At 42.3% G+C, this 21,626-nt stretch overlaps 1 protein-coding gene and 1 pseudogene across 3 annotated transcripts in view; one reads left to right on the forward strand and one right to left on the reverse strand.

Moving 5' to 3' along the window:
- The window catches only part of LOC122926156, a 354,925-nt pseudogene that overhangs the window by 247,011 nt on the left and 86,288 nt on the right, over window positions 1–21,626 (forward strand).
- TNNI3 (troponin I3, cardiac type) overlaps window positions 1–21,626 on the reverse strand; it is a 41,673-nt gene that overhangs the window by 6,360 nt on the left and 13,687 nt on the right. For all 3 annotated transcript variants that reach the window (XM_044281708.1, XM_044281706.1, XM_044281707.1), the window contains exons 3-8: window positions 21,236–21,248; window positions 12,329–12,493; window positions 11,393–11,434; window positions 9,393–9,524; window positions 7,188–7,277; window positions 166–351 (exon numbers count right to left, since the gene is read on the reverse strand). In XM_044281708.1, the coding sequence (XP_044137643.1) occupies window positions 166–351; window positions 7,188–7,277; window positions 9,393–9,524; window positions 11,393–11,434; window positions 12,329–12,493; window positions 21,236–21,248 (628 nt within the window). The remainder of the gene's footprint in view (window positions 1–165; window positions 352–7,187; window positions 7,278–9,392; window positions 9,525–11,392; window positions 11,435–12,328; window positions 12,494–21,235; window positions 21,249–21,626) is intronic.

The raw sequence follows: 21,626 nt of genomic DNA on the forward strand, positions 1-21,626 counted from the left end.
GTGCTTGGCTTTTGGTAATAGTAGTACGTTCTAATGCTTCATTCACACAAGGAATGTTATATTATTGGGGGTCAAATCATCCTGATATAAACTTTATGTAGGGATGTATGAATGGCCACAAACGTAATCTTTGGTAGATGTACGTTTGGGCCAAATCTGACTTACTTTGTCGACATCGTCTTTTTTGGCTTGTTTCACTTGCTTGAGATTAGCTCTTAGGTCCATGGCGGCTTTGTGCTTAGTGCCCAAGAGTGCTCGCATCATGGCGTCAGCTGATATGCGTACTCTCCTTAGTGTTGGCCGTTTGAACTTTCCACGCAGGTCAAAAATCTTTTGATTCAAGTTGTCAATCTGTAAAGTCAAAGGGAGACTGTTAAAATGACACAATTATTGACCCTGATATGGAAGAGGTCTGGATTCAGTACTAAATCAAGAATGAAATCTCATCAGAGTGCATGCAAAAAATCCTGTCAACAAATTGTTTTGACATAAGTAGTCAGGTATGCAATCAATGGCCGGTTCCTCCAGTAAGGTGTTTTTTTTTTTTTTTTTAATCAATGGCTGGCTTTTCTGGGTGATATAAAGGAGGTCCCAAGCAGGGGTCCCCCCCCCTCACATTCATATGGGTATATAAAAAGGGTTTGCCTTGGTAGCCCAACCCATTCAAAGGGGTTGTCCATCTCAGACATTGTTGGCATGTCGCTAGGATATGCCATCAGTGTCAGACTGACAATATCCAAGGAGAATCTTCAAGTGCATATTCATTTTGGTGCACTCCCCTGTATATACATTTTAATTGAACATTCACTGAGATATGGAATGCAAGTTGCATGAATAGCAGTTCCCGAATATCAACTCAAAGGGTTTTGCCCATCTCGGACATTGATAGCATATCAATCCGATATGCCATCAAAGTCAGGTAGGTGCAGGTCCCACCTCTGGGACCTAATCCTATCTCCAGAACGGGTCGTCTGAAGTGAAAAAGAGTGCACCGTGCAAAAGTAGCCAGCATCCATTCACTGCTATGGGGGTTAAGAAAATATTTCCAGCAGTCCCATGGAGGTTAATGTAGAGGTTGTCGCGCATGTGCAGTGCACTCTTCATTCATCGCTCGGCTATTTTCGGAACTCCCATAGCAGGGAATGGAGAGCACCTGTGCATGCGTGGGTGCCAATTCTGGAGATAGGTGCAGGTCCCACCTCTGAGACTTTCACCTATCTGGCTTTTATGGCATATCCAATGTTTAGGAAATGCTATTCATGCAATTTGCTTGCCATATAACTCATTGAATTTTCAACTAAAATGAATATACAGGGGTGTGCGTCAAAATGAATATACACTTGAATATACTCCTCGGATACTGTTATCTCTTATATATATATATAAAAATGAATTTCTGTCTGCCTGTCTGTCTGTTCTTTATGCGCGACCAAACGACTGGACCGATCTTCACCAAATTTGGCACACAGGTTCATCAGGTGTCCGGGAAGGTTTTTGACCGGGTCTCAGCTATCTAGGACGTATCGGTCCTAATATATTCCCAAAAATGACCCACATTAGCCAATACAAGCCTGCAAGTCTTTCTCTTCAAAACCCAACTGCCATAAACACAGTTTTACTCCAGGTTTCCATAACAACCCAGCCATTTTTCTTTACTGCTTAAAGTGGCAGGCACTGTGGAGGTCACTGTTTTTAAAGGGGCGGGCACAGTGGAGGTCACTGTTATTAAAGGGGTGGGCACTGTGGAGGTCACTGTTATTAAATGGGTGGTCACTGTTATTAAAGGGGCGGGCACTATGAAAGTCCCTGTTAAAGGGGCGGGCACTGTGAAAGTCACTGTTAAAGGGGCGGTCACTGTGAAAGTCACTGTTAAAGGGGAGGTCACTGTGAAAGTAACTGTTAAAGGGGCGGTCACTGTGAAAGTCACTGTTAAAGGGGCGGTCACTGTAAAAGTCACTGTTAAAGGGGCAGTCACTGTGAAAGTCACTGTTAAAGGGGCAGTCACTGTAAAAGTCACTGTTAAAGGGGCGGTCACTGTGAAAGTCACTGTTAAAGGGGCGGTCACTGTTAAAGGGGCCGGCACTGTGAAGGTCATTGTTAAAGGGGTGGGCACTGTGGAGGTCAATGTTAAAGGGGTGGGCACTGTGGAGGTCATTGTTAAAGGGGCAGGTACTGTAGAGGTCACTGTTATGGGGTAAACTGTCGATATCTTTTTACAACACACGGAAACATAAAATGAAATAGATTAAATATAACCGTGCAAAGCCGGGTCCTTCTGCTAGTATGTTATAATAATGACAACATTTTACAAACAAAACAGAGAAAAGAACAGGCATAGTAACTGTCCAGTCTTATGTAGCTGGAGAGAGCAGACTGAGGAAATGACTAGCCTCGTGCCGTCTGACAAGCCCAGAAAAGGAATTTCTTTAGGAAAAGAAAAAGAAAAAATATTTTCACAATGGCGTGTCTAACAGGAGTTTTCCAGGCCTACAATATTAGGGGGACTTTATCCTAAGGTAGGCCATAAATATTAAATTGGTGGACATCCAACTCCTGGCGATAAGCAGCACCACTTTCCCATCAATGTTCGCCAGGCACTGTGCCGTACTTTTTGCACTGGCTGTGCCTGGCAATCTGGCATTGCAGCTCAGTCCTAGTCAAGTAAATGGGACTAATCTGCAACACCAGGCACTTCCAGCGGGCAATGCAGCACCTACAGGAAGGGAGTGCCAGGAGTAAGATCCTCACTGACCTGTTATTGATGGTCTATTCAAAGAGTTTTATTAAATGTAATAATAAAAAACCCTATGAAATATCTGTGTCTTGAAAAGCTGGGTGACTCCCCATATGACCACTATTAGAACTTCCATGAACTCATGAATTTCTAATCAGCCGTGTGGACAACCCATGTAACTCCTGAACGGGATTGCTGATGACTTGTAAGACGAGGAAATAATTTATATTTTCTGGTGACCTCCAAGGTGCATTATACCAGAATAGCGGTAGAGCAGCCAGGGAGGGGTTAACGGTGCTGCTACATAAGACCATATCTATCCATATCTAATGAAACACAAGTCATAGTTTCACTCTGCCAAGGCTTCAGGATGTGGCTTCAGCATGTAGAGAAAGACAAGAGAGGCAAGGTGAAGAAGATAAGAGCAGCACTTCCTATGTCCTTAAAGGGCCAGTCCAGTAAAAGTCACATTAGTGTCACATATAGTAGAAGATAAGGAAGCACAGTGCTGTACAATCTGCGCCAAAATGTCTGTCAACCATATGCCTAGGTTAGAAAGTGAAAGTAGCATGGGGGAGGGTAATCTGTTGGTGGCAGGATCCTGCTTCCATAGAAGGTCACTGGTTTGGACCTTTAGACCAGACATCAGCAGTGACATTCGGTCACCTGCAGTTCGTGCGCAATTTCTGTGTGTGTGTGGGGGGGGGGGGGGGGGGGGGCAAATTGTGACTTTTCGATTACAGAGAAACACTGAGGTTGTGTGTGGGTCACAGTAATGCTACCATTTTAGTGGGCCACCTAATGTCACCACTGAGCCGTAATCCCCCCCAAAAAAAATCTATCTGCAGGTGGCCACACATACATACGGGCCTATAATATTATGTTTTTCATAGGAAATATGGAATGGGGCCATATATTCCAGATAAATAGTGTGAATAGGATCAGAATAGGACATCTTTTTACACTCAGAAACAACACATTTAGGTCTACTCACATCAAATGTGCCACTATACTGTTAAAAATCTATGGAGTGTCTAAATTAAACACTAGTGTCTAAATTAATTCACCATGGAGTGTCTAAATTAAAGGGGTTTACCAGGAGGAAAAAATTGATAACCTATCCTCAGGACAGGTCATCAATATCTAATCAGTGAGGGTCCGACTCCCGACACCCCCTCTGCCTAGTGACATCACGTACATTGGTCACATGGCCTAGACACAGCTCATCCTTCAAGTGGAGGAACCTGGGCTACAATACCAAGCATAGCCGCTATACAATGTACAGTGCTGTCCTTGGTATGGTTTGAGGAGGCCACAGTGCTCACCAGAGCACCACGGCCTCTTCAGCTGATTGTGGGGGTGCCAGGAATTGAACACCTAGGATCAGATATTGATGGCCTATCCTGAGGATATAGGTCAATATTGTACTCCTGGAAAACTCCTTTAAGGTGAAGAAAGACAAGTCATGTGCTAAAGTAGTCATTCCATTCTAGAATATAGGCTTCACATTTTTTGGGAGTGGAGAGAATTTGTTTCTGTTGATATTTGATCCCAGATTTAAGAAATCCTATTACTTACATTTTCATTACAGTGAACTGTATGCTTCACTGAGACAGACAGTCCTTGTAGACTGAGCCTGAGGGCCACCTAGTGGTCCTTTGTGGTACCTACAAGGTATCATCATGGCTAGGAGAAATCTGTGACCTGAAAAGGCCTTAAAAGGTGTGCAGATCAACTCAGCAGGTATTCATTTGTAAGGGAAAGTGAAGGGCATTTACTTTTTCATTTCATAAGACAGATCCATGCTTATACCGTGCGACGCTGTAAAGGGGGTGGACAGTGTGTGACACAATTGCCCCCTTAAGTTACAATTATGTGTTGCACTGTGAAGCACTGTACAGATTGTTTTTGTGAGTAACATGTGATGATGTTTAATACCGCATTGTACTTTTATCATACTCGCAGAGGCCGGGCACACTTGGCACGTTGCAGTGGAGGCTGGCTAGCCAGTGTTTTACTGGTGTCGCTATTCCTGACTGTGAACATTTCTGCCACTGTTCTATTGTTCTTCTGTAGTATATACTCATCAAGTGGGAGAGAAACCATCAAGCCGTGGACCTCTTCTAGAGACTGTAACCATTATGCTTATGTACCAGGTAAAGTGACAGTAACAGTGTTGTGCCTCTGTGTGAGACAATAAATCATTCCTAATATGTGTGCCAGATGCCAGTGGGGTAAAGCGCCCATTTCACCACTACTGAGTTAAAATATGAATTCAGACATAAACGCAGCACTTCTGGATGTGTCTGCCCTATTAAAGCCTATGGGTCCTGTAAGTTGCAGTATGTATCTTGTAATAAAATCCATACATAATTAGGCTACAAAGTTGGGGGCTCAGTTCTTTTCTTCTTCAGGTTGTCACATCTGTATGGATCCGGTAACAACATGGTTTATATCTAGGGAGAACCTCAGGAACAGAACCTATGTGGCCAGGAAGAGGTCTGGATGCACTGGCTTATTACCTGTAGTAGTAACCAGAGTGGACAGAACATACAAGAAAAATTGCATCCATTGAACAGATACAAAAGTATACCCAGGGCCAGCTACGTGGGATGGCGAACTGTACAGAGCCCCCTGTAAGAGTGTGCAGAAAAAAGCCAGGGCATATCAGCTGCTCCTACTGAAAGGTTTCCCTGCCATCTGAAGATTACAGCCACCACGAATCTTAATACTACCTTTTATGACTATATAGGGAATTATTATTAGTCAGCTTACATTAGTATTTATTCTATATTCAGTGCGGTATGGTAGTATTGAGTGGTACTGTACAGTGTACTGGTTTTGTACTGACCCACGTGCTGTTCCAGAAGTTCACCTGAGAGACCGACATATTTGATGCCACAGCTAACTTCCAGACTGAGACATTCTTGTCATAACTCAGTAGTTTACCCAAAGGAAGACGGCAACAAGAACAGTATATGGCTCCTTGATTTCCAACTAATTTGATGACCATGGGCAGGGGCGTAACTACCATATCGGCAGACCATGTGACTGCTATGAGGCCCAAGGCAAGAGGGGGCCCAGTCTTAGTTGGGATTATCTCATCTTCTACTGGGGGTGAAAACTCGGTCAGGACTCCACCCTCTAAAGGGAACAACTTTTAGCAAATGAGGCAGTGGAAAAATGGTCCATGGGTCATTGAAAGGGGTTTAGGTGGAAACCCTTCTGTACTGTGTGGGGGCCTGGTTTGATCCTTGCTATGGGGCCCTTACTTCTCTATGTACGCCACTAACCATGGGGTACTAGTCATAGACAGTCGCCCTTGCCTTTGTAGCTGCACTAGTTGTGTATATGGCATGTCTACCTCTGTACCTAAATAACAGCCATTACTCGGCCAAGTGACACATATAGTTGCTAAATATCAATGCCAGTACTGGACTTGTAGTTTCACAGCAGCTGGAGTGCCAAAGGTTGCTGACCCTGTGCTATAACATCACATTTGTGTTTCAGTCATTTAATCTGCTGTGACATCACACATGGGATTCAGACAGGTGGGCTGCAGTGACATCACAAGGGGGCTTTGGTCAGTTAATCTGCTGTGACATCACACATGGGATTCAGACAAGTGGGCTGCAGTGACATCACAAGGGGGCTTTGGTCAGTTAATCTGCTGTGACATCACAACTAGCTACAGTCAGGTAAGCACAGGGGTGGAGATACCAAATGTACCTTCAAATTTCCAGAAATCAAAGAGACCACATCCTGTTCTTGCACAGGGGACCACCTTTCTTTAGATACCATATTGTCACCTCTCCTGACATGTCCGTTTTAGTAACTGCTTGCATTCTCTGTGTAATAACAATTCTGGAGCATCTATTGTTATCCCTCTATGTTGTGCCATCCCTTTATTATTTCTACTAGAAGTTATGGATGAATTGCTAGCAGCCTGCAGTTAGGGTACAGAGGGGAGGTAACCAGTTGGGGGGGGGGGGGGGGGGTGTACCTGCACAGTCTGATAGCAATAGCACTGACTGCACTGACTGGGCGGAGTCAGACACTTTCACTACTGGTAACACCCAGCAGTACCTTTACTGCAGTCTGCTGGTAATTTATTTGTAAACTTCTAGCAGGAATAATACAGGAATGGCACAGAGTCATATGATTAGATGCTCCAGAATTGTTATTACATGCAGGATGCAAATAGTTGGCACTGTGTGGTATGGTTATTTATACCCTGTGTGGCAGTACATCACGTGCCGAGCACCAGCAGAAGGAACCGCACAGGACACCATCTATTAAAAGGCTGGTTAGAGCAGATTTGGATACTGTATGGAGGTATTGTGTGGGTATTTGTAAGGGTACTGAATAGCTGCGTTTTTTTGCATATGCCTCAACTGTTTGACTCAAATGTGATGGGAAAAGAACTTTAGTTTCATAAAAAGGGAACAAATACCTCAGTTTTGTTCTTATTGACTTTTGCTTCCATGTCATATCTTTCTTCATCTACAACATCAATCTTGGCATGGAGCTCTCTGCACAGATCCTACAAATAGAAGAGACTTTTATTAGAAACATGGCCGCCATACTTAGGACCTTAAAGGGAAGTCATCCCTGGAGCGCTAATAGAAGCAGTACTATTGTCAGGGTTGTACATTTTTATGTTCATACTTCCCTCTTCCCCTATGTTATACATTCATAGGACTTATGAGCAGTGTGCATATAATGAAGAGGACTTCCTGTGCACTGGCTTAGGAGTCCTATCATTGTATTACTGCGGTGCTTTTCAGGCACACACAGTATGAACATAAACTTTTGTGATCCCGACTTAACATGAGAAGTACTGTTAATGTAGTACTGTCCTAATAGTAGCCTAGGGAAGTGACAGACTCCCTTTAAGATCTATTTTGCTGATAAGCATTGAAGACTAAGCAGAAAATTGTAAAAAAAAAAAAGAAGCAAATGTTGGGGCAGGGCACACATCTGCTATGGGTCCCAGCACTAAACCACTTCCCCTACTTGCAGTCACTGACAGACACCATCTGCAGCCACCACTAGAGGGAGCCAACTATAAATGTATGTGCAGTAAGCTCTCCCTAGTGGTGGCTTCCTGCAGCTACAATTGTAATCTTAAATTAAACAAAAATAGCTGCTTTATACAGATATAAAGCAGCGCAGTAGACATAACTTTAATAATGATGTAGTTCATTTCAGGGGCCCGGTCACTGAGTTTTACTATCATTTCTGTGCACACTACTAAGAGGAAGAACTGAAGGAAGGGGGTTATCAGTACTACAATATAGGGAATGTCGCACTAAAAATGAGATAGGGGTCCAAGAGAGGTGCTCCCACTAACAGACAGCACCCAGTCTGATAGAAATAAAGGTATAAAAGAATAGAAGTGGTGCACTCACTGAAAGTATAGGGACTACTTTGTGCCAAAATAACCTATTATGTATTTTTGTGTATATGCTTTTTTTGGGCAATACCAATACAGATCATTGTAGATAGATCACAATGACTTTGGGCTCAGTATGGGTAACAGGCACAGGTCAGGTCAGGCAGCGGAGGATCAAAACAGGTAAACAGGCGCAGGGTCTGGGCTGCATGGCGTCCAAGACTCGGGACTGGTGAATGGAGTAGCGGCTGCCTTGAGCCATCGATATAACGATTCTGAATATTTATTCATAAGACTAACCCTTTAAAAATGTATGGTATATTAGGGAACTGAAATACTTGTATACGGTGTATATATATATATATATATATATATAGTGAGGATTCGCTCTGGTAGATGGGATAAGCGGATGCAGTACAGAGGCAAATTACAAGTTCATAATTCAAATGTCTGCGTTTATTGACACAAGGTCAAACAAAAACACTCTTTGCAAGGTTGGTGTTTGTTCACACCGAGTAGAAAGTTCGTGCATAACAAAAACGTCACATTGTCTGCGGTTCTGCCTCCAGCAGTCCAAATGCAGGCTATAGGTGGTCTGCACTCCCAACACACAGGTTTCAGCTTTTCAGCCCAGCATAGGGCTCAGTTCCCACACCAGCGATTACCAGAGCTCCTCTGTCAGAGAGAGGTAATCACTCACAGCTGACACTGCCGGCAGTTTTTTTTATAGGCCAGTCAAGACTCGGCCTGGAACGTGGGGAGTAGTCACCCACCCATCACTTTGGCTACTCCCAGTAAGAGTCGTCCCGGATCAGCTATACAGCCATACTAAGATAGCAAAGTGTCCATCAGCATTAGCTACTGCTGACACCTGAAAATACCGGCTCTTACCTCACCGAGGCCAGGAACCTCGGTGACACATACCTTCCGTCAACATTGGACCCTTGTACCTTCCTACAATATATATATATATATATATATCTTGATCTGCTTATTTTATGATCCATCCAATGAATATGGGTACTGTGTTTGGAAACCTACATGCAAGCAGGAAAGCTTGCAGAAAGGCTGTCACAGTTCTCTAATGTAAGGGTCAAAGGGGGTCCAGATTGTGATATCTATAGATGATCTCTAATTGTCCGGCTCCAGAAGTATGACATATTTCACACATGTTGGGTTCATATCACATATCATACAATAACGTCTGTACCTGCATGTGATACTTTTCCTTGATAACCTGCACTGTAAACCTCCAACCCTTACCTGCAGCTCAGACAAAGACAGTCCAGAAAGTTGTAGGGGCTGACAGTGTTCAGACAAGAACCTCTCCTTCTCCTGGGCCTTCTCTTCTTCCTCATGTTCCATCTCACTCTTAGCAATCTGCAGCATCAGACTCTTTAAGGAACAAAGTGACATTCATGAAAATAATACCAACACACAGAAAGTCTAAAATATTAGTGAACACTTGCACATCATAAGCACATGGACATGATGTATTTAGTTAGAGGGGCACTAAATCTAAAAAGCTATCTGCGTTTGCCATTGCCACAGCCTGCCTCATAAATATTCAGGTCAGGTCTATTCAAAAAATCTAAAGATACAATTTGATCCATGTGAGTGTCTGACGTTATCAGTCGCTGAGCTCCCTTAAACCATTGCTTCATCAATAAAATTACGGACTTGGTAATAAGACGCAGAGGTCTTTCTGTAACCACATTTCATAATAAAAAATAACACTGTAATACATTAACAATACATCATAACTCTAATGCCAGTTATTGTAGAAACATTTCTTCCCATCTACCCGCACCTCCCAACTTTTAAAAAATCCAGAGGGACAAAAGTAGCGACACCCTTTTTTTTCACACGCCTCTAACTCCACCCAATCTATACATGCCCAATTCCGCCCAGTCCCCCTTAGTGCCCCTACACAGTAGTTACTCCTTCTTAGTGCCCCCACGCAGTAGTTATTCCCCCTTAGTTCCCCCACACAGTAGTTATGGCCCTTTAGTACTTCCACACAGTAGTTATGCCCTCTTAGTGCTACCACACAGTAGTTATGCCCCTTAGTGCCCCAACACAGTAGTTTTCCCCCCTTAGTGCCCCCACACAGTAGCAATGCCCTCTTAGTGCTCCCACAAAGTAGTTACTCCCCTTAGTTCCCCCCACACGTTAGTTACTCCCCCTTATTTCCCCCACACAGTAGTACTCCCCCTTAGTTCCCCCACACAGTAGTTATGCCCTCTTAGTGCTTCCACAGAGCTGTTTTGCCTCCCTAGTGCTCCACACAGTGGTTATGTCCCCTTAGTGCCCCCACACAGTAGCTTTACCCCCTTAGTGCCCCCACACAGTAGTTATGCCCTCAGTGCCTCCGCACAGTAGCTATGCCCCCCTAGTGCTCCCACACAGTAAGTACTCCCCTTAGTTTCCCCACACTACATTGTGCCTGCTGCTGGAAAGAGCACTGGCTGGGTATATGGTGGAGCAAGGAGCTGATAGCTCCTTGCTTCACCATTGCATTAAACTGTCTCTGTGTCCTTGGGAGAAAGATGGGGTTATACACTGATTCAGTCTTCTCCACAGAGCCCCCCACTGTCTCTAAGGGCCAGTCATCTAACCTGTTCCTGCTAGACTGCAGGAGCTGCAATCCTGTGGGAGTAAAGCCCATGTCCAGGTGCAGCCAGGTGCAGCGAGTCCCCGAGGAGCCAGTACAGAGGATGGGAGTGGCAGTGGCCCTGATGAGATGTTATGTCACAGTGTACTCCCTCAGGCTGTTGCTCCCTGGGGTTTGGTGCAGTGAAAAGGTGGTGTCAAAGGATCAGGCAGACATAGAAGAACAACAAATGTTTTTCTTTTGAATGCAATGGATGAGTCACAGCACATCCAGCTGTCGTGTGCACAAAATGCAATGTCTCTATTCTCAGCTGATGAGGTATGATGGAAGGCAAGCTGGCAGATGATAGCACACTAGAGTAGTCCTTCTCTCTGATTTCCCTTAGCTAACAGCCATAAGCTGGCTCTTGTGGCTATAGGTGCCCACTTGTGAAATCCAGGCTTTTGAGTAAACAGTCCTGAACTGTGATGATGGGTGTCTTAACTTGTTATCCCCTCACCAGAGAGAAGACATATTATTCTGCCATCTAGATAAGTTCCTGGTGGTCTCATGTATGACTCAAAATCTGTAATGCTGAATACTACAGCCCTAAAACACAAAAGGCCTAGTTAAAAAGTTGCCATTCATTCTCATTTATTTTGCTTAGTACCTTAAGCTGCAGTTTCCGAGATGCAGAAATCTTCGGTTTTCGCTGGAAAACACAAAAACATATTGATAATAAATGACATACCCAACTAATACTGGGGGAAAAGACACAATAAATAAATAATAAAGGACTGTATATAAGTTTTTTATGAAACCACATTACGTATGTGTGTTGGTGGATGTTGGTAGTTCAATACTCACCTACTACCTCAAATCATTACTAGCTTTTCATGTACACAACCTGCCAGGGAGGGTACTTATTTTAGTATGGGCTCTGGTAGTAAGCCACAAACCCAGTTGAATTCACCCCCATCAATGGTTGCTCCCCCTTGGTTTTGGTAGCACGTGGTTGAGCTTGGGTTATTGCCATTGCCCAGGCTGTTCCATTTCTTTCCTCCTGGGATGGCTATTTAAGCTGTTCTCAGTTTCTTGTTGTTCCTCTTCCCTATCTGGCCCTGGAGGCAACTTGTCAGACTCCTCCTTCCCCCTTTCACGGGTTTCATGCTAGTTTTTAGCCGGTTGTCAATGGCCTATGAGTTTCTTAACTGTTTACTTATAAGTTGTAGTGTACATTGCTTTTCTGCTCAAACTATGTTATAGCTGGCTATCTGTAATATGGTGGTGATGTGTGGAGGAGCCTGGATGGCCGACTTATGCATTGGGAGTCCAGCAGTCGTCATACCATTTCCTAGCCTTAAATGTTAATACCCGTGTGTCTTAAATTGGTTGTGTTTTAAATAATTGAAATAAAAGCTGTGCCCAACCATCACCCAGCAAAAGTTGTCTGGTTGTCCTGTGTGTTTATTCTCAAGGAGGGTGCAAATGTTATTGTTTGGATAGTTACTCCTGCTTGAAATTTTTCCAATGAGTTTAACCGAACTGACATGCAATAGAAAGCATATATTGATACAGAAACCTAACACCTTTCATTTTTCTTTACCTTGACGTGTGGTTCGGTGGCATAGGAGCGATAGTTTGCAGATGACTTCCGCCGGAGTGGTGGTGGAGCTACAACAGGAGGGGGAGGAGGTGCAGGTTTTGGTGGCTCTGGAGCAGGTTCTTCTTCCTCTTCTTCTTCCTCAATATACTCTTCTTCTTCTTCATACTATTTGAGAGAGAAAATTGTGTTTAGTTTGGTTGTAAAATTCACCCCCAGCAGCAACTACTAGGGGAGACCACTGAATATAGGTTTCTAAAGCTCCCATTGAACTCAATAAAGAGTCCATCTTCAGAGATTCTCAACTTCCTCTAGTGGTGGCTGAAAGCAGCCAAATATTATTATTTAGTAGGATATTCCAGTAATTTGAAATTATCCCCTATCCACAGATAGATCTGTGGGGTCCAACTGCTGTGACCCACCAATCACGAGAAGGAGAGCACCAGAAATGAATGAAATGGCAGGTTGAGCATGCACACTACCACTCCATTCATCTCTATGAGACCTGCTAGAAATAGCCAAGGAATATACTGTGCTATCTCTGGTAGTCTCATAGAGATTAATGGAGCAGCAGTGCCTTTCAGATTATTTTGGGAGGGAGTCCTGCAGGGTATGAGGCTGCGTTCTCTTGGGGTCCCAGCTGTAGGACTCCCACCTCTCTAATAGTTATCCCTTATTCTGCCGATAGGGGATAACTTCAAATTACCGAAATACCCCTTTAACTCCATAGAAGTAAAGTAGACGTCAAGATTTGGAACACAATACTGGGCTACTGGACTCCATGTGACAGTATGGCCTCTTTCAGTGACGTTTCATATACTTCTTCACACCGTACTAGCAGTGTACAAGTGAAGCAGCTGAATGCGTCATCTCCGAGACTTCTCTTCTATGACTCATATGAGCAGAAACCTCCTTATGGTATTTTACATCTTGCTGAACCAGTCAAATGTCAGCTTGGATCTGATGTAAAATTCAATCTCTTCTTTTCCACCTTTCATTAAATCAGTGTAACCAAAAATAGAAATGCATCTTATTAGGGGAAATCACAAGCCAGAATATCCGTGACGATACTGCTGAATATTGACAGGCGGTAACTCACAAATGTGCAACCACTGTCAGCTCATTGAGACCTTATTACATTAATGAACAGGAAAAATAGAAAGAGTATGATGAGAAATGGGACCAGTCATTTTTATCAGGCGGAATCTCTCTCCGAATACATTTAAGATGAAACTTTTGTTTGTTTTAAAATCACCAAACCATTTTTTGGGCTGTAGGACAATTTTTTCAATTTTTCATTCTGGAACTAATACATTTTTTATTTTTCCCGTGTGGCCTTGTTGCAGGACAAGTTGTAATTTCTATATGTAAGGTACTATTCTGGGGTTATTTATAGGTTAATGTTACAGGGCTGAGATTCAGCCCTGTTTTGATATTTCAATTAGACACATGGTTAAGTGAGTAACATCACTTTGCCATGTGGTTCCATAGTCATGACCCCGCCCCTTCCTGTGCTTACATCCCAGATACAATGAATTGGGAGAGGCAGGTGTTAATACTCCTAGCCACGGGGCATTCCTCGGCGAGACCAGCGTCCTGTATGGAGGAAGTGGGACCACCATACATTCTAAGGCTAAGTATCTTTTGTCTATATTGTTAGACTATAGAGACTATAGGCCAGTTACATAGTGTATGTATACTTATATGATATTGAAAGTATTTGTATAATATTGTAGTTAAGTAAAGTGTCTTTTATGTTATATCTGCAAGAGTTGTGTGTTATTCCTGGTGATACCAAGGCATTATACACTATAGCTGTGGTATAAACTGAGAACAATCCCACGAGCTAGGGGGAAAAGGGGAATATTGACCGTTGTCATCTGATAATTGGTAATATTCCACCCTTTTCATACCAGTAACCCCAGATATTGCTTTTGATAACAATGATAGATATTAATAAGCAATATTTATCCTTTTTCAGTTAATATCGGGTTTTTAAAGGATTTGATTTTGTGGGGGTCATGCAAGAAATAAACATTCTAGCAATTTTTTTAATAGTAAGTGTATAATACATAGAAATGTGCACAAACATCTCTTAGGGCATACCGCTAGTATTACCTAACAGCCCTGTATAGGATATAGCCCTGGAGACCTTTGTCTAGTCCCAGAGTGATTTCCATAGTGGAGCCAGTGATCATGAGTTCCCCCTTTGCACAGTGTTATGATCAGGTTTAAATATGGCACTAAGCTGTTTAATGCCGTGATAATGTACAATGTAAAAATATCCACTTATTTCGTGTTTTTGACCCACACCTGGTTTTGGCTAATAAGCACTGACCGAACACTAACAGTGTGAATACATCCTTACTATTGGTGTTTTTCCTGATCCCGATAGTTGCAGTGGGAGTGTTGCTTACATCAGTCCTGTTGAATTTGAATGGACTGGGATTGCACATGTTTGACCTTTACGTAAGCCATACGCCTCCACACTCTAATCATGCAATGTGGAGGATACTATTTGTAGAGATCACAGTGGTACCAAGCTTGGCCTCCCTATTCTGTAGATAGGAGATAAGTGAGTTGTGGGAAGAAGGTGCAAGAACTGATTAATTGTGGAGAACTATAGGTTCATTTACTTATAATTCAGATATCTTGAGTTGTGTTTTAGTGTGATCATTTACACTGCCTGGCCAAAAAAGAGGGTCACACACTCTATGGGGTCACACAAGGAATTACCAAATTAAAAACAAAAGAAGGAAGGTATATGGAAGAAGATAAAGAACTAGCTGACTGCCTCAATGTATACTTCTGTTCAATTTTTACAAATGAAAATGAAGGAAAAGGACCTCAGTTAGGAAAGAAGACTAATGAATCTTTTGATGCATGTGTCTTTACAGAGGAAGAGGTTCTAAGTCAGCTGTCTAAAATTAATATCCCTGGTGGGATACACCCAAAGCTATTAAAAGAGCTCAGCGGTGAACTAGCAAAACCATTAATAGATTTATTTAACCAATCACTGGCAACAGGAGTCGTCCCAGAAGATTGGAAATTAGCAAATGTGGTGCCCATTCACAAGAAAGGTAGTAGGGAGGAATCGGGCAACTATAGGCCAGTAAGCCTGACATCAATAGTGGGGAAATTAATGGAAACCATACTTAAGGAGAGGATTGTGGAACATCTAAAATCTGGACTGAAAGATGAAAACAGCATGGGTTTACTTCAGGCAGATCATGTCAAACTAATCTTATTGATTTTTTTGATTGGGTGACTAAAATAATAGATGGTGGAGGTGCAGTAGACATCGCTTATCTGGACTTTAGTAAGGCTTTTGATACTGTCCCACATAGAAGGCTTATCAATAAATTAGAGTCTTTGGGCTTGGACTCCCATATTGTTGAAAGGATTAGACAGTGGCTGAGGGACAGACAACAGAGGGTTGTAGTCAATGGAGTATATTCAGACCATGGTATTGTTACCAGTGGGGTACCTCAGGGATCTGTTCTGGGACCCATATTGTTTAATATCTTTATCAGCGAAATTGCAGAAGGCCTCGATGGTAAGTTGTGTCTTTTTGCTGATGACACAAAGATTTGTAACAGGGTTAATGTTCCTGGAGGGATACACCAAATGGAAAAGGATTTAGGAAAATTAGAGGTATGGTCAAAAATCTGGCAACTAAAATTTAATGTTGATAAGTGCAAGATAATGCACCTGGGGCGTAAAAACCCAGGAGAAGAATATAAAATCAGTGATACAGTCCTAACCTCAGTATCTGAGGAAAGGGATTTAGGGGTCATTATTTCAGAAGACTTAAAGGTAGGCAGACAATGTCATAGAGCAGCAGGAAATGCTAGCAGAATGCTTGGGTGTAAAGCAAGAGGAATTACCAGTAGAAAGAGGGAGGTGCTCATGCCGCTCTACAGAGCACTAGTGAGACCTCATTTGGAGTATTGTGCTCAGTACTGGAGACCATATCTCCAGAAGGATATTGATACTTTGGAGAGAGTTCAGAGAAGAGCTACTAAACTAGTACATGGATTGCAGGATACAACTTACCAGGAAAGATTAAAGGACCTTAACATGTATAGCTTGGAAGAAAGACGAGACAGAGGGGATATGATAGAAACTTTTAAATACATAAAGGGAATCAACAAGGTAAAAGAAGAAAGAATATTTAAAAGAAGAAAAACTGCTACAAGAGGACAGAGTTTTAAATTAGAGGGGCAAAGGTTTAAGAGTAATATCAGGAAGTATTACTTTACTGAGAGAGTAGTGGATACATGGAATAGCCTTCCTGCAGAAGTGGTAGCTGCAAATACAGTGAAGGAGTTTAAACATGCATGGGATAGGCATAAGGCCATCCTTCATATAAGATAGGGCCAGGGGCTATTCATAGTATTCAGTATATTGGGCAGACTACATGGGCGAAATGGTTCTTATCTGCCGACACATTCTATGTGTCTAATATTTCGTTGGACCATCTTTAGCTTTGATTACGGCACACATTCACTGTGGCATCGTTTCCACAAGCTTCTTCAATGTCACAACATTTATTTCTGTCCAGCGTTGCATTAATGTAATCCCCAAGATCTTGTATTGGGAGATTAGGACCACTGCGCAAAGTCCTCACCAGCACATCCCAAAGATTCTTAATTAAGTTCTGGTCTGGACTCTGGTGGCCAATCCATGTGTGAAAATTATGTCCCTTTCTTCCTGAACCACTCTTTCACAATTTGAGCCTGATGAATCCTGGCATTGTCATCTTGGCATATGCCTGTGTCATCAGGGAATAAAAAATCCTTTGATGGAATAACCTGGTCATTTAGTATATTCAGGTAGTCAGCTGGCTTCCTTCTTTGGGCACATAACGTTTCTGAACCTAGACGTGACCAACTGGGAGGCTCTTAACTATTTGCTTATTTAAATCCAGATAGTGACCTTTTTTTTGGTCCAGACAGTATATATATATATAGTGATCCCTCAAGATACAGTGGTTTCAGGATACAATATTTTCAACATAGAATGTTCTTTTCGTATGTTGAACCCAGACTCAACATACAATGCCTCAGACTGAGATCCAACCAATCAAGGTCACTCAAAATAGCTAAATTTGCCAGTTAGCAGCCATCGAGCCCTAACTGTTATATGTAAGGACTTGTTGTTTCTGTCTTAGTTATCTGCTTATTTTTCTGACATCTTTAATTTATCTTATCTTGGATGATATTTGGGGCCTTTGGAACCGATTATTCAACTTACAATGGCTTTGAGATACAATGGTTTTCGTGGAACCAATTAATATTGTAACTTGAGGGATCACTGTATAATATATATATATATATATATATATATATATATATTTACAGTACAGACCAAAAGTTTGACACACCTTCTCAATCAAAGAGTTTTCTTTATTTTCATGACTATGAAAATTGTAGATTCACACTGAAGGCATCTAAACGATGAATTAACACATGTGGAATTATATACATAACAAAAAAGTGTGAAACAACTGAAAATATGTCATATTCTAGGTTCTTCAAAGTAGCCACCTTTTGCTTTGATTACTGCTTTGCACACTCTTGGCATTTTCTTGATGAGCTTCAAGAGGTAGTCACCTGAAATGGTTGTCACTTCACAGGTGTGCCCTTGTCAGGTTTAATAAGTGGGATTTCTTGCCTTATAAATGGGGTTGGGACCATCAGTTGCGTTGTGGAGAAGTCAGGTGGATACACAGCTGATAGTCCTACTGAATAGTGTTAGAATTTGTATTATGGCAAGAAAAAAGCAGCTAAGTAAAGAAAAACAAGTGGCCATCATTACTTTAGGAAATGAAGGTCAGTCAGTCCAAAAAATTGGGAAAACTTTGAAAGTGTCCCCAAGTGCAGTCACAAAAACCATCAAGCGCTACAAAGAAACTGACTCACATGCGGACCGCCCCAGGAAAGGAAGAGCAAGAGTCACCTCTGTTGCGGAGGATAAGTTCATCTGAGTCACCAGCCTCAGAAATCGCAGGTTAACAGCAGCTCAGATTAGAGACCAGGTCAATGACCTTGGTCAAGAGTTCTAGCAGCAGACACATCTCTAGAACAACTGTTAAGAGGAGACTGTGTGAATCAGGCCTTCATGGTAGAATATCTGCTAGAAAACCACTGCTAAGGACAGGCAACAAGCAGAAGAGACTTGTTTGGGCTAAAGAACACAAGGAATGGACATTAGACCAGTGGAACTCTGTGCTTTGGTCTGATGAGTCCAAATTTGAGATCTTTGGTTCCAACCACCGTGTCTTTGTGCGACGCAGAAAAGGTGAACGGATGGACTCTACATGCCTGGTTCCCACCGTGAAGCATGGAGGAGGAGGTGTGATGGTGCTTTGCTGGTGACACTGTTGGGGATTTATTCAAAATTGAAGGCATACTGAACCAGCATGGCTACCACAGCATCTTGCAGCGGCATGCTATTCCATCCGGTTTGCGTTTAGTTGGACCATCATTTATTTTTCAACAGGACAATGACCCCAAACACACCTCCAGGCTGTGTAAGGGCTATTTGACCATGAAGGAGAGTGATAGGGTGCTGCGCCAGATGACCTGGCCTCCACAGTCACCGGACCTGAACCCAATCGAGATGGTTTGGGGTGAGCTGGACCGCAGAGTGAAGGCAAAAGGGCCAACAAGTGCTAAGCATCTCTGGGAACTCCTTCAAGACTGTTGGAAGACCATTTCAGGTGACTACCTCTTGAAGCTCATGAAGAGAATGCCCAGAGTGTGCAAAGCAGTAATCAAAGCAAAAGGTGGCTACTTTGAAGAACCTAGAATATGACATATTTTCAGTTTCACACTTTTTTGTTATGTATATAATTCCACATGTGTTAATTCATAGTTTTGATGCCTTCAGTGTGAATCTACAATTTTCATAGTCATGAAAATAAAGAAAACTCTTTGAATGAGAAGGTGTGTCCAAACTTTTGGTCTGTACTGTATATATATATATATATATATATATATGATATATGCTAAACCTCCTGTGTTAGGTATTACTGTTAGACTTCATGCTGGACAGGTATCTGTTTTTGTGCAAGGGACATGTCTGTCTGCGCAGGAATAATCTAAAAAGGGGGTTTCATAAGAGCAAGAGAACGGATATCTGACAGTACAGGCCAGCATAACACTGTGATATTTGCAGACTGTCTACAGTATAGCCAGTGGGCATCAAAGTTGACCTACACAGGATTCACTTATTGGGAATCTTATTAGAGTTGAAGGAATGAGACACAAACTACCTACAGCTTCAACGAGAATCTGTACAGGTGGTATACGTGCCCACGTTGACCCCATTCTATTTTTATGGGCTTTAGTGGTCATGTTGGAGATACAGCACACAAATGGGCACCATGATTCTTACATGGCTGGGTTAATCACAGATTAAACTATTTGAGATACAGTTATTTATCAAGTCTATACCGGGTTATGGTTTCTAATACATCCTAGATAACACTATTTTGGGGCACACTCTTAGGAAGTAGAATATGGCAGGGCAGCTTCAGGAATAAGGAAGGTTTTTTTCTGTGGACAATCTCTTTAGGTAGATCTTAACATTGGTGAGGATGATAATGATTTATTTTCATTTTATGTTACTGTTGTCTGCTCCTGGATGTGTGATGTCGGTTGTCCATGCCCACCAGCATGGTGGGCATGGACAGTTTTTCCGACAGTTTCCGAAGTACCTGCCCTTCCAGTTGTGTTCGGTTTCATTCTGCCCCCTTCCTTCCTGGTGCTCTCTCCCTTAGGGGGATGGGACCTCACTCCCCCTGCTTGTTAAAGAGCCAAGGCACACATGGCTAATCTGTCCCAATCTAATGGCAGTGTTCCATGGGCACTTTTCCCTATGTAAAGCTATAAATTCCTAGCTTGTCTAGTCATGCAAAGGTGTGTTTATTATTTATTCTTACCTTCTGTGCCTGATCTCTGCCTGTTTCCCAGATTGATTCTCTGCTACTTGTCCTAACCCCTGCCTGATCTCTGTATCAACCCTGTGTTGCCTGTCCTGACCTATGGCCTGATTACTGTACTGCAGAGTTCTCTGCCTATTCTGACGTCAGCTTGACCCCTTACACAGTCTCGCCTGTCCCCTTCCAGATGTCCACCTTGACAATACCCTGAAGAGTAGCAATCCGTTCAGTAGGCACAGTAGGTCCAGACCTATTACATTACAGGATGGTTTCAGGACCTAAACTTGGTAATGTACGCATATGAACTCATCTTGGATGTTTAAGCAGAATATTATAATATTATAATTGTTTAAAGAACACATAAAATAATTGCATGGTCTGTTGCAGACTACCCCTGTAACCCTTCCTATTCCATCCTTATATCATGCCCCCCCCCTCCCCTTTTATTTTGGTGTTCTTCCATTTCTCCCCTACTGGCTGCTCAATGTATGCCAGAAATCATTTATTTTCAAGGCTCATTGGTTGTAGAGGGGTTTGGATGACTTGTATGTCTTTCTTTCTGGTACTATGCTGTCTATCTGTTTGCAGTTGGGAAGAATTTAGCCCCAAATCAAATAGCATCACAGTGTTTCCACTTTATGTTTGTGACACTTGTGTTCTGTGTTTGGGACACTGAGAAGTGCTGGGCGTGCCAAAACTAAATTAACCATGTAACCACTCCTATGGTAGTGGGTCCAACTCAGACCAGCTGTTTCTTTGTGGTTATTGTGTATGCGGGAAGGGAAATTGGTTGCATTTTAGAGTACACAGTGCAATACATGTTCTTTATAATATAGATTTCTAAAAGAGTGGGTTAATTGCTTATTCTTGCTATTATAGAGGAATACTTGGAGAGCTTCAAAACAGACAAATCAGTGACTAAGTCATACTGAAGACCAAAGAGAACCACAGAGAATACTTACAGTCACTTCTTCCCTGCAAGGAAAAAAAGAGAAAACATTAAAATTCAGAGATGCTTAAGGAAGAAGATATCTTAACTTTTCTTAGCCTATCAAAAGAAGAACGCTGGTAGCTATTACATAGGATGTAATCATTGTATAGGATAATGAATTAAAGGGGTTTTCCAACCAAGGACATTAATGACATTACGTGATGTGGTCCATAACTGCTCAGTGCTAACATTTAAGGTTTTCTATAACCTCCATTCATTTCAATAGAGGAGAAATGTTCATGAGCAGCCACTCATGAAAATGAGGACCAGGTCCCCTTAAGTCTTCATGTGATTGTCTCTTATTAATGTGACTTTTATGACATAAACATTTTATTATTGATACAAAAGTGAAATTGCTCCAG

The sequence above is a fragment of the Bufo gargarizans genome, chromosome 2, assembly GCF_014858855.1.
Source record: "Bufo gargarizans isolate SCDJY-AF-19 chromosome 2, ASM1485885v1, whole genome shotgun sequence".
Taxonomy (NCBI): domain Eukaryota; kingdom Metazoa; phylum Chordata; class Amphibia; order Anura; family Bufonidae; genus Bufo; species Bufo gargarizans.